Below are 14,016 nucleotides of genomic sequence, written 5' to 3' on the forward strand. Positions count from 1 at the left end.
CAATAATTAAGAGATAATATTTGTCAACTAAGTGGTACAGGCCAAGTATATAACAATAATATATATAACAATAATAAGTGTTAATCTTTCCCACTCCATACAAAAAAGAGTAGCATAATTCTCTTAAGAAAATCATTTCATCTTTAAAAAATTTTTATTTATTTACTTCCTTTTGTAATAATTTTTAAGAGATTATACTGATAATGAAGATAAGCATACTGATTTAACAACATCAACAACACTGGAGTGACTATACAGACGCTTTGTTTCCCCCCCTACACCCACCCCCCCCAAAAAAAAAAAAACAGTGGGGGATTAAGGATGAAAAGATGAGAAAGCTTCAATAAGAAGTAAATTCAGGGCTGGGGTTGTGGCGCAGAGGTAGAGCACTCGTCTAGCATAAAAATAAAAAAATAAAGATATTGTGTCCACCTATAACTAGAAAATAAATATTTAGGAAAAAAGAAGGAAATACACTTGATCATCTTGCTAAATCAACTTTCTGTTAAATTAAGACCTCAGTTCAAACCAAACTATAGTTATGTAAAATCTAGCATTTCTGAGTATGTTTACAGAATTTAAAATCCTATGGGCTGTGGTTGTGGCTCAGAGGTAGAGCACTTGCCCAGCATGTGTGAGGCACTGGGTTCGATCCTCAGCACCACATAAAAAGAAAATGAAGATATTGTGTTCACCTACAACTAAAGTAAATAAATAAATATTTTTTAAAAATAATAAATAAGATCCTAGGTTCAGAAATATTTTCATAACTGTTCACAAATCAAAGATTAACTATTAAAATAAAAAATTTATAAAAGGAAAGCAGTATTTTTGTTAATAACACTAATACCAATAATTAATTTCTAATCTAAATTAGTTTATTTTAATAATTTAACTCAAACAACAGCATGTCATGTCTCTAAAATTTTAAACTTTTCTGTTATTTGATAAGAAATGTCACATTATTATCTTGCTACTCAAGATTTTTATGAATTGTCCCACATAATCATAATCAATTCCATAAGGATAAACTACATAGAAGACAGATGCCTCTAAGACTTGATCAAAAGACCAATCAGTGTTGACCTGCATGTATGTCATCTTCTCATCTAATTAGGAACACTATTGCTTCCATCATCCCAAACAAAATTTCCTAAACTGATAAAGAGAAATCCAGCTTACAGAAACTTCTATCTGCAAGCAACATAGGGACTATCATTTCATGGGCATTTTAACAAGTATCATTTGAAAGATATCCAGAAAGGCTCAAGTAATTGACCTATATTACACTGAGGTGCCTAGCTTCCACACTAGTTTGAATGGTGAACTCGTATCTAATGCTTAATCTTAGATTAAGTGCCATGTACCCACCTGACTACTTTACATAATGTTTCACTAGTACAGAACTCATAAACACCACTATAAGCTGATGAAGTGAGAATATTTCTAGAATTCCGACATATCCACAAATCATTTAAGTATGAATGTACCTGAACTATTCAGAATGCATACTACTAAATTATTTACGAAGACTAAAAAATGTTTTCTAGAAAAACAGCTATGAAAAACTAGATAGACAATATTTTAAATTATTCAATTGTACCAAGAGTATTTAATCTAAATTCATATAAGAAAATTATATGGTAAATTTAAAACAGGATATGAGTTATAGAAATTTGTGCATTTTCAAGAGTAAAGATTTTATATAAATTTTCCCTTCTGAATGGAAGAGACACATTACATATTGTATTCAAAAGGAAATACCTCACACATTTCTTCACATAAAGCTCTGACAAAGATGAGAGAAATATTAGAAGTTAATTCTACAAGTCCCTCCACTAGAAAGTAGACTTTAAGAGAATAAGAACTTTATTTTGTTCATGGGTATATCCCCAGTGCTTGAAGAGTGGCTAGCATACAGCAGGTACCCAAAGATGCATTTTGCACTAATAATCTAATATTAAGTCAACGCAAAAGTAATCTGCAAGTTATTCTGCTGCCGATAGCTACCCAGAAATAGAATTTATTATAAAGAAAAACTAAGAAAGCCAAGAGATAATTTGAAATGTCCTCCCTTCTCCATAAAGAAAAGATAAGTAAGCAGTTCTAATAATCTTTTGTCACCAAACACGTAAAAATAATCTTCAACACACCGACATGGAAAAACTAAAAAGTAATACAAAACAGTTCAGTAAGTCTCCATACGTCTTGAACAGAATTAACATGAAAGGCATGACATTTTATTACCTACATACATTTGGACATAGGTAATAACTTTTAACAGTGTATTTTTCTGGGAAGAAATATTTTCAAAACTTTATATGGTATATAAAAACAAGGGATTTAGTAAAATAAACTTATGAAATATAAAGTTAAATGCATTTAAAGAAAAAAAGTTAAACAAGTCCTCAACAGTCAAATTGTTTAAAGTTTTGTCCCAAGTTTCCTTTCTGCCTTTCCAAAAAGAAAAAAAAGTACAAAGTAAAAATAAAAGGTGACAAAATTAATACAAACTTCTTCCTCTGGGGAAAAAAAAACTTCAAAAATATAAAATATTTCATAAAAAGTTCTAAGAAATTTAATTTCTTAGGAATTGTTTCTTTGACTTTTATCAGTTAACAAAATAAAGTCTGTTTACTTTATAAGTCACTTTGTGTGACCAAGTCACATAAGCAGTATTTACATCTGTGGTTTTTGCTAAGCTCAGTTACACAGAAGTTCTCAACTCTGACTACATATTAAAATCACCAACTATGTAATGTTTTGAACAACCAACAATAAAAAAATTTAAAAAAAATAAAAATAAAAATAAAATCACCTGAAGACCTTTTGGAAAATATAGATGCCCATGCTCCCTCTCCCAAGTCTGTATTTTGATGTTGGTTTTGTTTTGTTTTTTTAAACCTAACCTCTCCAGGTAAATTCAAAGTACATCCAAGGCTGAAAAACCACTAATCCTAAAAAGATCTATAGTGCCAGTTTATGCTTTTCTCATCCATGTAATTCATTTGTTTATAAAAATTATTTTGTTCATTCCTGTGGTCAAGTTTTAAGCATCAACAAACAAAAAATATTTCACATAACCCAATCTTGAACAAATCCTTACAATAGAAGGAGATGTCAAAAATCATCTAACCCCCAACATTTACTAAATGGTTTTATCTTTCCTTAACATTTTGTGTTCTGGTTAAGGTAAGAACATTCCATTTCAGTAGAAAGAGCAAACCCAAATGCCTTCCCACTCCCCAAAATGTCACACCAATGCCTGAGCTGACTGTTAGCAATAGCTTGTGAAATACTATCTACTTCTTAATTGGAACTATTTCCTAGACATGATGAAGTGCAAGCATAACTACTGAAAGTGGGAATAATTCCACAGGCCATACATTAAAATCAAGCTTACTTAAAACTGCTAGACAAATACATGTACCCATAAATTTGGCCAGCCTTTAAACAGATAACCATGGATAATTTCTAAATTCAGGCCAAAATCATAGAGAAAATATCCTTTCTGCTACAAAATACAAAGGAATCAATATTTTTTTAAATGTGACATTTTAACTCTATACAAGAATCAATATTTTAAAAAGAAATCACAAATAGGCTGGCTACATCATAGATGGGCTAATGACATCATACTTGGTACAATATACAGTACCATATAGTATCAGTATATAAGTTATTTCCTTTATATGAATTAGCATATACAGTTATGTCAAGCTGCTAAATTGGCTCTTATTTATGTTAACAATATGAAGATAATCACCATCTAGCAAATATAAATTTAAATATAGAAAGATAAACAGTATCTTAAAATAAACAAAGGGGAGACTAAAAGGAGCTGTGAAGAGCCCAGTAAACACTGAAAGTAGAATGGTACAGTTTAGTAGTATCCGAAAGCACCGAGGGAGATGGAGTATGAGAAAACATGATATTTTAAATCCCAGGTTAAGAAAAATGTACATGAAAGATGATTATTTAAAATATTTCTATTTTTTTCCATTAATAATTACAAAATACAACAAGTATTTTTAAATCCTTGTTTAAAGATGAAAACAGAAATGAGAGTTATACATATTGAAGCATCAAATCACCCTTCTGACTGAGGAGTATTAAAGAATTTTCTTTGTATGTTTAGTAGTATACTACAGCAAACCAGTTTAAGATTTCAAAAATTTAATTCATACCTCCATTGGTATGTGGTTTCTTTTTAAATGAAACTGTATTAACCATGTCCCACTCGGCTTCATAACTGTTCAGATGTTCTGATCCTCGATGAGGTCTTTCTTTTGGGGTCTGGGTCCATTCTACAACTGAACTGGAGTCCTAAAATAATTATAACATATAAAATATTTGAAGTCTGAAACTAGAATTTAATTTCAATCCATACCACCTCAGCCTTCTATTAAATTACGTTTGTAAGTTGTGGCAGACAACCAAACACTATTGCCTATTCTTTTCTCCCTCGCTCATCTTTTCTAAAAAACAAGAAAAGCTTGCCTACACTTCCTTACAGTTATGGTTATCAATGATAATACATGCAGAATTCAATTCAGTGCTTCTGGAAATGCTTTGGCTTTCATAATAAAAGCTTGGTAAGGTTTCACTGTGATTGCCCGGAGAGATGAAAAGTCTGGTGGGAAAGTAAAGGTAATCAGTTTTCCAAAATAAACCTACAACTCAGGATTTATGTAGTAGGGAAAATATGTCATTTGGATGAGAATAAATTTTATAAACAAAATCTTGTATAAAGAACACATAATTTTTACAACAACAACAAAAAGATAATCAAATAAGCAAAGGATTTAGAACAGGCACCTCTCCAAAGAAAACACACATACGAACAGATGAAAAGATGTTCAACATCATTAGTCATCAGGGAACTATAAATCAAAACCATGATGACATACCACCTCAGCTATTGGTTGAAGTGTGCTGCCCTGCACCCCTAAGGAAAAGTCTTAGACTGTGATTTTATTAATCAAGTTAAAATGAGGCTATATGAATGGGTCCTAATCCAACATGACTGATGGTCTTATTTAATCAAGTTAAAATTAGATTATTAGGCTGGTCCACATTCAGTATAACTCATATCCTGATTAAGATATGAGTTATGTGTTCTAAAGAACACATAATTTTCCCTTTATTAAGAGGGGAAATCTTAACACAGACATGTACAAATGGAAGATGATGTGAAAACATAGGGAAGAAGAATGTCATCTACAAACCTAAAACTAGAAGGAGAGGTAAGGAACAAATTCTCCCTCACAGCCCTCTTTAGGAACCAACGCTGCTGACAACCCATCTTGACTTCTGACTTCTACCCTCCAGAACTGAGACAATAAATTTCCAATGTTCTAAGCCACTTAGTCTATGGTGCTTTGTAACAGCAGCTTTAGGAAACTAACACAACTTCATACTCACTAGGTTTACTAAATTAAAAAAATACCATAACGAATGTTGGTGAAGATGGGAAACACTAGAATCCTCATATACTGCATACGGGACTAGAAACTAGTATAGATGCTTTGGAAAACAGCAAATATTAAAACACAAAATAATATGAACCAAGAATTCTACTCCTAGGTATATACTCAAGAGAAAAAAAAGTCCACACAAAAACTTGTACTCAAATATTTATAGCAGCATTATGTATATTAGCCCCAAAATGAAAACAACCCAATGTCCACCAACTAAGGAACAAATAAATAAAACATATATTCATGAATGCATTGTTCAGGAAAAAAAAAAAAAAAACTATGTTATAACATGGATGAACTTGGAAAACATTTTCTCAAGTGAGAGAATCCCATCACGAGAGACCATATGTTACATGATTGCATTTATATAAAATGTCCAGAATGGGCAAATCCTTAGAGACAGAAAATAGGTTAGAGATTGCCAGGAGTTGAGAGTAGGTAGGAAAATAAAGGGTGACTGCTAATAAACAGAGTTCCTTTGGGGGACTGATAAGGGTTCTAAAATTAGATATTGATGATGGTTTCACAACTCTATAAATATAATAAAAAACTGTAAACTGTGTACTTAGAGAGGATGAACAGTATGGTATGTGATTTTTTTTGGGGGGGAGGTACTGGGGATTGAACCCAGGGGCACTCAATCACAGAGCCACATCCCTATTTTGTATTTTATTTAAAGACAGGTTCTCACCGAGTTGCTTAGCACCTCGCTTTTGCCAAGACTGGCTTTTGAACTCACGATCCTCCTGCCTCGGCCTCCCAAGCCAGTGGGATTACAGGTGTACACCACCACACCCAGCAAATTATATCCAAATAAAGCTGTTATTTAAAAGACAGCATCCCTTGATTATCTGGGGGTGGGGAGTATATGGAAATGAACCAATGGCATTTTACTATTGAGATACACCTTCAAACCTTTTTTAAGTTTTTAATTTTGAGACAGAATCTTGCTAAACTGCTCAGGCTGGCCTCAAACTTATGATTCTCCTGCCTCAGCCTCCGAGTTGCTGGGAACACAGGCATGCCCAGCTTCTTTTTTTCTTAAATACCTTTCCAGCATAGAGAATACTTGAAGAATCCAATGCATCATCCAATGGTCTCCAGTCCACTATTACTTCAGCATCCTAGAGAAAGAAAACAAAAATTAAATTTAGTATTCAACAATATGGTACATTCTCAACCCATTTACCACTCACCGTTCAATTACATAACTGTATCTTACATATTAAATTCAAACTTTCTAATAATGCCACAATAAACCCCTTCCAAAAACTATTAATATTATACATTTACTAGAATCTTACCTTTTCTAAAACACGTAATATTCCTGAAATTAAGCTGTCTTGGTCATTGGTCTTTGCACAAGATGAGTGAATATATACCCCTTCCTGTTCATATATAATCTGAAACAGCAAAAATATAATTAAGACAAAGGTTAAAGAAAATGTAACTTTTTATATTAATATCTCTAATTTGAATATTTTAAAGTGAAACAAGTACCTTACAAAATGTCAGAGTTCTAGTTAGCCTGTGTTCTTGTGTTCCTTAACTATTAGGTGCTTTTTTGCAGGACAATTTATTTCATATATAAAATAACTAATATTTAAATATCTTTAGATGTATTTAACAAATGCAGCCACTATTTAGCAATTTAGTCTTAATTACCATTTGAACTCCTAAATATTCCACAAAAGAAATGTTGTGTATTTAAAAAAATAAAATCAATAAAAAAATAAAATAAAGAAATGTAATCCTTTTTACATCATCTGGTTTAAAGCATTTATTTCAATATAATTCTTCATTCTATATTTTAAGGGAGTAACTTTACTTATTTTTTATTTACAGCATGCCTGTTCATCATCCCAAACTGAGTACATATGCATATTAAAGTACAAAAGTCACAACTCTACAAGTATCAACTACTTAAAATAGTTTAAAATACAAAAACAGATGTTCAATTAAAACTTTGTTGTTAGGCTGGGATACAGTTTAGTAGCAGAGAGCTAGCCTTGCATATGTAAGGCCTTGTGTTCAATCTCCAGCACCACCAGAGAGGCGAAAAAAAGCTTTCATGTCATGCAATAGCACTATTATAGGGCTGGGGCCTTCTAGGAAACTAAGGCAGTGCAAACGCCCAACCCCATTCAAATCAGAAAGATTTTAACATGTTGCTCAGAGTAACAGGCATGATATTATTAGAAAGGGGAAACAGGCATGATATTATTAGAAAGGCGAAAAGAGGATCATCTCAATGGACAGAGTGGGTTCTCTCAGAGAGGAGAGAAAACAAAGTGCCTCTCCTGCAATCCAGTTTTCAGAGAGTCTCACGCAGGTTCACCTCTTGATTTCTGACTGACAGCAGGATGACATTAGACTTTCAAGTCCCCACTGCCTCAACAACTCTAGGCCACTTTGGCCCATACTAACCAGTTCTAATTAGATTTTTTTATTTTATTTTTGTTCTTTTTGGTTATACAGGACAGTAGAATGTATTTCAACGTATTATACATATATGCAGTAAAACTTCCCATTCTTGTGGTTGTACATATGTGGAGTTATATTCATATATGAATATATGAAAGTTATATCCTAGTCTAAATTCTTACAGACTTTATGATTAGGAGGAATTATCCTATCTTCCTGAGTTCTGGAATCTGGACTGTGAAAAAGGTCACGAAAGTCTTCCTCTTTCAGATCATTTGTGTTCCTCTTACCAACATTATTTTCTCTCTTGCAGATAACAAGCAATTTGTTGAGAAATATGACATATCCTGTCTGCTTAAGCCACGAAGCGCTACAGGGTAAATTGCTTCTTGGAAAAGAAAGCATGTGGGGTCACACAGTGGGCCCATTTTATAGAATTATTCCTTTAATCTCACATTCCCCCTACTCATGTCTGTCTGTACCGTATCCCTTTCTTCATTGGACTTTAAAATGAAGTGATTCCTGAGGAGTACCTTTCTGTCACAGGACATTCTGTTTATCTTTATCAACAATCATAATTAATATTTGAAAAGCTATCTCCAAGCTTATTTGAATGAAAAATTATTTTGCTACAGGGAATAATTATGATGTTAAGAGTGAATTTCAGATACATTTTAAGAAGAACAAGCTTTCAATCTCTTTAGTTTTATTCATGATCATTAATGAAAAAATTTTTTAAATTTCAAATACTTTTTTATCAGATAATATTTTTATCATGCATTACTTTACAAAGACATTTCTACATTATCACATTTGACCCTCACACACAGATGTGTATGATAGATATTTAAGTTGAAACTTGAAGAGAATGAACAAGATATCTAAAGAGAAATGAGACATGAAAGACAAAAAGGTGCATAAAATTTAGGAAAATAAAACTGGAAAATGTACTCAGCATACTGAGTAGAAGAAATTGAAGAAAGACTTTGAGGAGTTTTTTTTTTAAATATTTTTTTAGTTGTAGATGGACACAATGCCTTTATTTTATTTATTTATTTTTTATGTGGAGCCAAGGATCAAACCCAGTGCCTCACATGTGCTAGGCAAGCACTTTACCACTGAGCTACAATCCCCGATCAGGACTTTTTAAAGTATGACACGATAGCTGTGTTTTCAAAATACTATTAAAAATAGATAAAAGAAGTGCTTATGATTAAAAAAAAAAAAAAGGATAGTGATCAGGGATACACAGAAGATCCCTAGAGTAGCTAGCAAAGGTCAATCTCCTGACCTGAGCAGTAGTTCCAAATGTTAGGGGACAGACAGATGAGGACAGTGGGAACAAGAGGTTGAGAGAATAATTCTCTAAATAGGACGATGGTGCTGACCCCCAACATGCTTTCTTTTCCAAGAAGCAATTTGCCTGCAGCCCTGCCTGGCCTAAATGGACAGGATGTCACATATCTCAGCAAACTGCCTGTTAACTGCAGGAGAAATGCAGGCCCAAGATAATGTTGATGAGAAGAACCCAGGAGATTTTTATGACCAGATCCTGAAACTATGGGAGATAAAACAGTTCCTCCTAACCATAAAATCTTTAAGAAGATATGTTTAAGAATCCAATTAGTGATCAGGGTCTCCTTTCACCATCCATTCTATTCCCCTTCTCCCTCCCTTTCCCTCTCACCCCTATTCCCTATCTAGAGGTAATCTTCCTCCCTTGCTCTCCCTCCCAACCCCATTTTGGAGTCACCCCCCTTATATCAGAGAAGACATTCGGCATTTGTTTTTTTGCAACTGGCTAACTTCACTTAGCATAATCTTCTCTAATGCCATTCATTTCCTTGCAAATGCCATGATCTTATTCTTTTATACTGCTGAGTAATATTCCATTGTGTATAAATGCCACATTTTTCTTATCCATTCATCCACTGAAGGACATCTAGGTTGACTCCATAGTTTAGCTATTGTAAATTGTGCTGCTATAAACATTGATGTGGCTGTGTCCCTGTAATATGCTGTTTTTAGGTCCTTTGGGTATAGTTCGAGAAGAGGAATAGCTGGGTCAAATGGTGGTTCCATTCCCAGTTTTCCAAGGAATCTCCATACTGCTTTCCAAATTGGCTGCACCAATTTGCAGTCCCACCAGCAGTGTATGAGTGTACCTATACAAAATATATGTATGAAGATGCGAGTTGGTGTCAACATACCTTATATATAATCAGAGATATGCTAAGTTATGATATAATGGTGTATTAAGAATTGTAATGCAAAAATAATTAAAATTAAAAAAAGAAATAAATATCTTTATCTAAAAAAATAATATCACTCATAATAAAATACATATGAGAAACTAGAAGCAAACAAGATATTCAGCAAGTGAACCATATTTTGGTATTTCCATATTTAAGAGTCACTGTGAGAAAAAAGTTGAATTAAGCAAGTCAATAGTATTGAATTGGAAATATTTACAAGAAACATGTCAAGAGTAAAAGAAGCAAGTTATGGAACAATAACAACAAAAAAGAATCCAATTAGAACTAGTCAGCATGGATCAAGGTCACCTAGAGTTGCCATGACAGTGGAGACTGGAAAACCTGATGTCACCCTGCTGTCAGTTAAAAGTCAAGAGTAGATCTGGATGAGACTCTCTGGAAAGTTCTCTGGGATCCCTAATAAAACTGGAGTGCAGGAGAGGCACATTGCCCCTCTCCTGAGAGGACCTACCTCTCTCATCTCTAAAAAATCTTTCTGACTTGATCGCAAGAATCAGGGTTGGAAGAGGTAGTTTTCACAGTGCCTGTTTCTCAGAAGACCCCAGCTCCTTAACACAAGGATGTTTGCCCTCTGATTCAAAGTATGCAATAAGTGTGATTTTCTTTATCTGAGCTTTGTTTTATAACAAAAATGCAAAACCAAGCCCCACAAAAATGTAAAGTTTAAAATAGTGTTAAACTAAGTCTCAAGGGCACTGAAGGGATATTGTCAATGGAAAGCACAATGAAACTGATTAAATATGCCCCCACTACCCTTGAAATTAGGAAGATGCAAATGCTGGTCCCCAGGAAATTTATTCCTTTTTATGCCAAAGTTCCTTTTGACATGATAAGGAGGATCCAAGGAAAATAAGCAAAACCTGTGAAATTCCTGTCTTTGGTCCTAATACACACCTTCACCCATTAAAAAAGCTCTACTCATCCCAGTCCTAGAGATATCCCTTCTCAGAGACACAACTTTTGAAACAATTGTTTCTTCTATCTTCCTTCAAAGCTGGCTTTGGGAAAAAACAGTCCTCATACCAACTTGACTCTGAATATTTCTGGAGTAGCAAGCATTATTATAGTCTATTCTTCCCTTTTCAGGCAATATTAGAGCTACCATAACAATTATAGGACTTCAACTATATATTTGAGCCAGAAACAGTGGCTAACCCCTGTAATCCCAGTGACTCAGGAGGCTGAGGCAGGAGGATCACAAGTTCAAGGGCAGCCTTAGCAATTTACCAAGGCCCTAAGCTACTTAGGAAGACTCTGTCTCAAATAAAAAAGGCTAGGTGTGTAGTTCAGTGGTAGAGTGCCTCTCGGTTCAATGCCCAATAAACTCCCCCACTAAAAGAAAGGAGAAAGGTAATGCTATTGTTGTGGAAGTACATACAGACTACCAATGCCAACATAATATAAATTACAAACGGATATAAAACTCCTCTATGGTTGTGCTGATGCTGGCATTCTCAAAATATAAGCATCTGATAAAATTCTTAAAACATCTTGCTGATAATGTCACCTCTCAGAAGGTACAAGAAAGAAGAGAATTAAACCAGACCAACGAGAAAGAAGTGATTATTATATTAACAAAAACCTGGAAATAAAAGGACTAATCTTAAAAGTTTACAACAGGGTTGAGGATGTAGCTCAGTGGTAGAGCACTTGTCTAGAATGTGTGAGACCCTGGGTTAAATTCCTAATACTCTGGGGGGAAAGGGAGACACGACACAAATATGGAACACAAACATTCCACCTAGGATTTGGGAGGCAGAGGGATATAAAGACGAGAGAGGTATAAATACTACAAAAAAACAGAAAAGGAGGAGGGGAGCTATATAATTTTCACTTCCAGCCAAGATTCAGTGACAAGAGATTAAATTTAAATCTCTCACCAAGAAAGAAAAGATCAAATCTATGAAACATTGTTTTTCACCCATGAGGTGATAAAAGTTAGTGACTGCTGAAAAGAGAAAACAGTGAAGTGTAAAACGAACTCCTGATGTATAAAATGAAGAGCAAACCCAATATCAGTAGACAGAGGAGGTAATCGGGAATGCCAAGACAGCTGGAGTTCATAGGACAGAATACAAGAGAGTATTATGGTTTAAATATGAGGTATACCCCAAAGCTCATGTGTGAGACAATACAAGAATTTTCAGAAGTGAAATTATTAGTTTATGCCAAGTAGGCAAGCAGGCAGGGTATGGTCGGAGGAGATGGGTCACTCGGGGCATGCCTTTTGGGGTTTATATTTTGTTTCTGGTGAGCAGAGCACGCTCTGTGCTTCCCAGTTGTCTGAGCTGCTTTCCTATGCCACTTACTCCTGCCATGATGTTCTACATCACCTTGGACTCAGAGCTATGGAATCGGCCAACAATGGACTAAACCTCCAAAACCTTGAGCCAAAATAAACACTTCCTCCTTATCTAATTATCCTTGTCAGGTCTTTTGGTCACCATGATACAGGGCTGACTAAAACAGAAATTGTTACTGAGAAGTGGGGTCAGTGGTATGATTAATCTAGCAACATGGTTCATAGGTTTTCGGAGCTGGTTTGCAGGGGGGAGGAATTTTGAAAAATTTAGAGATGCAAGCTGGAAAAGCTTTAGAATGTTGTAAGGAGAGTTTAATGGATGATTCTGGTGGGAGCTCAGAAGACCAGAATGCCCATAGAAGTGTGGACAGTAAAGATGGGGCTCATAAGATTTCAGAGGAGGACTCTATTGGAAATGGCACTAGAGGCCATTCATGTTACGTTCTAGCAAAGAAGTTGTCTACATTGCCCAAGTCCTGAAACTTCTTGTGAGGACAAATTTTAAAATAATATACTAGTTAATGTGGCAAAGAAAATTTCAAGGCAACACAGCATTCAGGTAGGTGGCACAGATATTGTTGGCATCTTTTATTCAAGTTTACTGTGAAAATCAGAAGCAGTAAACAAAGCAGAAAGATTTGAAAACCACATTTTGACCAAAAAGTGTGAATAAAACTGAGGCTAAGGAAGGGAGTCATGGTTGTTAAAGCATTACAGCCACTAAAGAGATAATAAGTACTTTACCCAGAAATAATACGAAAGATGAAATGAGAGCATATCAGGAATTGACAAGATGACACCCATCTCAGGATCAAGGGTGTAAAAGTAGAAATTCCTTTGAGAAGAGACCATGGGAAGACCCTGTTTGCACATGGGACTTAGGAAGTTTTTTCACCATGCTCAGTCTCCCAGGCATTCAGAGGCTGCTACCTACAGTCATGGTCCCAAAAGGCTTGGATACTGTTCAAAAGTAATGGAAGACCTTGGCAGCAACCGTGTAGTGATGGTTTACAGGAAGGCAGGATGCTGGAGTTAGGGGGTCAAGGAGTCTACCACCAAGATTTCAAAGGAAGGCCTGGAAATCCAGGCAAAGTGGTTCGGAGTCCCTGCAGGCTGTCCTTGAGAGGGCAATGCATGAAAAAGTGAGAAGAAAGCTGCAGCTGCAGTGGAAACCCTGAGATTAAGAGATGCCATTCAGGACGTCTGATAAGGAAAGCTGCAAGAATTGAGCAGAAAAAGGCCAAGAGAGAGGCCATGTGGACTATTATAACCAGCAAAGCCAAAGGGGAGAGCTACTCAAGTCCTTTGAAGGGAACATCACAATGCCATGTATTCCAGGGGCTGGGGATGTGGCTCAAGCGGTAGCGCGCTCGCCTGGCATGCGTGCGGCCTGGGTTCGATCCTCAGCACCACATACAAACAAAGATGTTGTGTCTGCCGAAAACTAAACAATAAACATTAAAAAATTCTCTCTCTCTCTCTCTCTCTCTCTCTCTCTCTCTCTCTCTCTCTCTCCCCCCCCTCTCCTCTCTCT

The 14,016-nt window shown here is 35.2% G+C and overlaps 1 protein-coding gene across 4 annotated transcripts in view; it reads right to left on the reverse strand.

Moving 5' to 3' along the window:
- Window positions 1-14,016, reverse strand: part of Tbc1d15 (TBC1 domain family member 15) — a 61,912-nt gene that overhangs the window by 36,999 nt on the left and 10,897 nt on the right. For all 4 annotated transcript variants that reach the window (XM_048804994.1, XM_048805000.1, XM_015482995.2 and 1 more), the window contains exons 2-4: window positions 6,785-6,883; window positions 6,530-6,604; window positions 4,188-4,326 (exon numbers count right to left, since the gene is read on the reverse strand). In XM_048804994.1, the coding sequence (XP_048660951.1) occupies window positions 4,188-4,326; window positions 6,530-6,604; window positions 6,785-6,883 (313 nt within the window). The remainder of the gene's footprint in view (window positions 1-4,187; window positions 4,327-6,529; window positions 6,605-6,784; window positions 6,884-14,016) is intronic.

The sequence above is a fragment of the Marmota marmota genome, unplaced genomic scaffold (assembly GCF_001458135.2).
Source record: "Marmota marmota marmota unplaced genomic scaffold, marMar, whole genome shotgun sequence".
Taxonomy (NCBI): domain Eukaryota; kingdom Metazoa; phylum Chordata; class Mammalia; order Rodentia; family Sciuridae; genus Marmota; species Marmota marmota.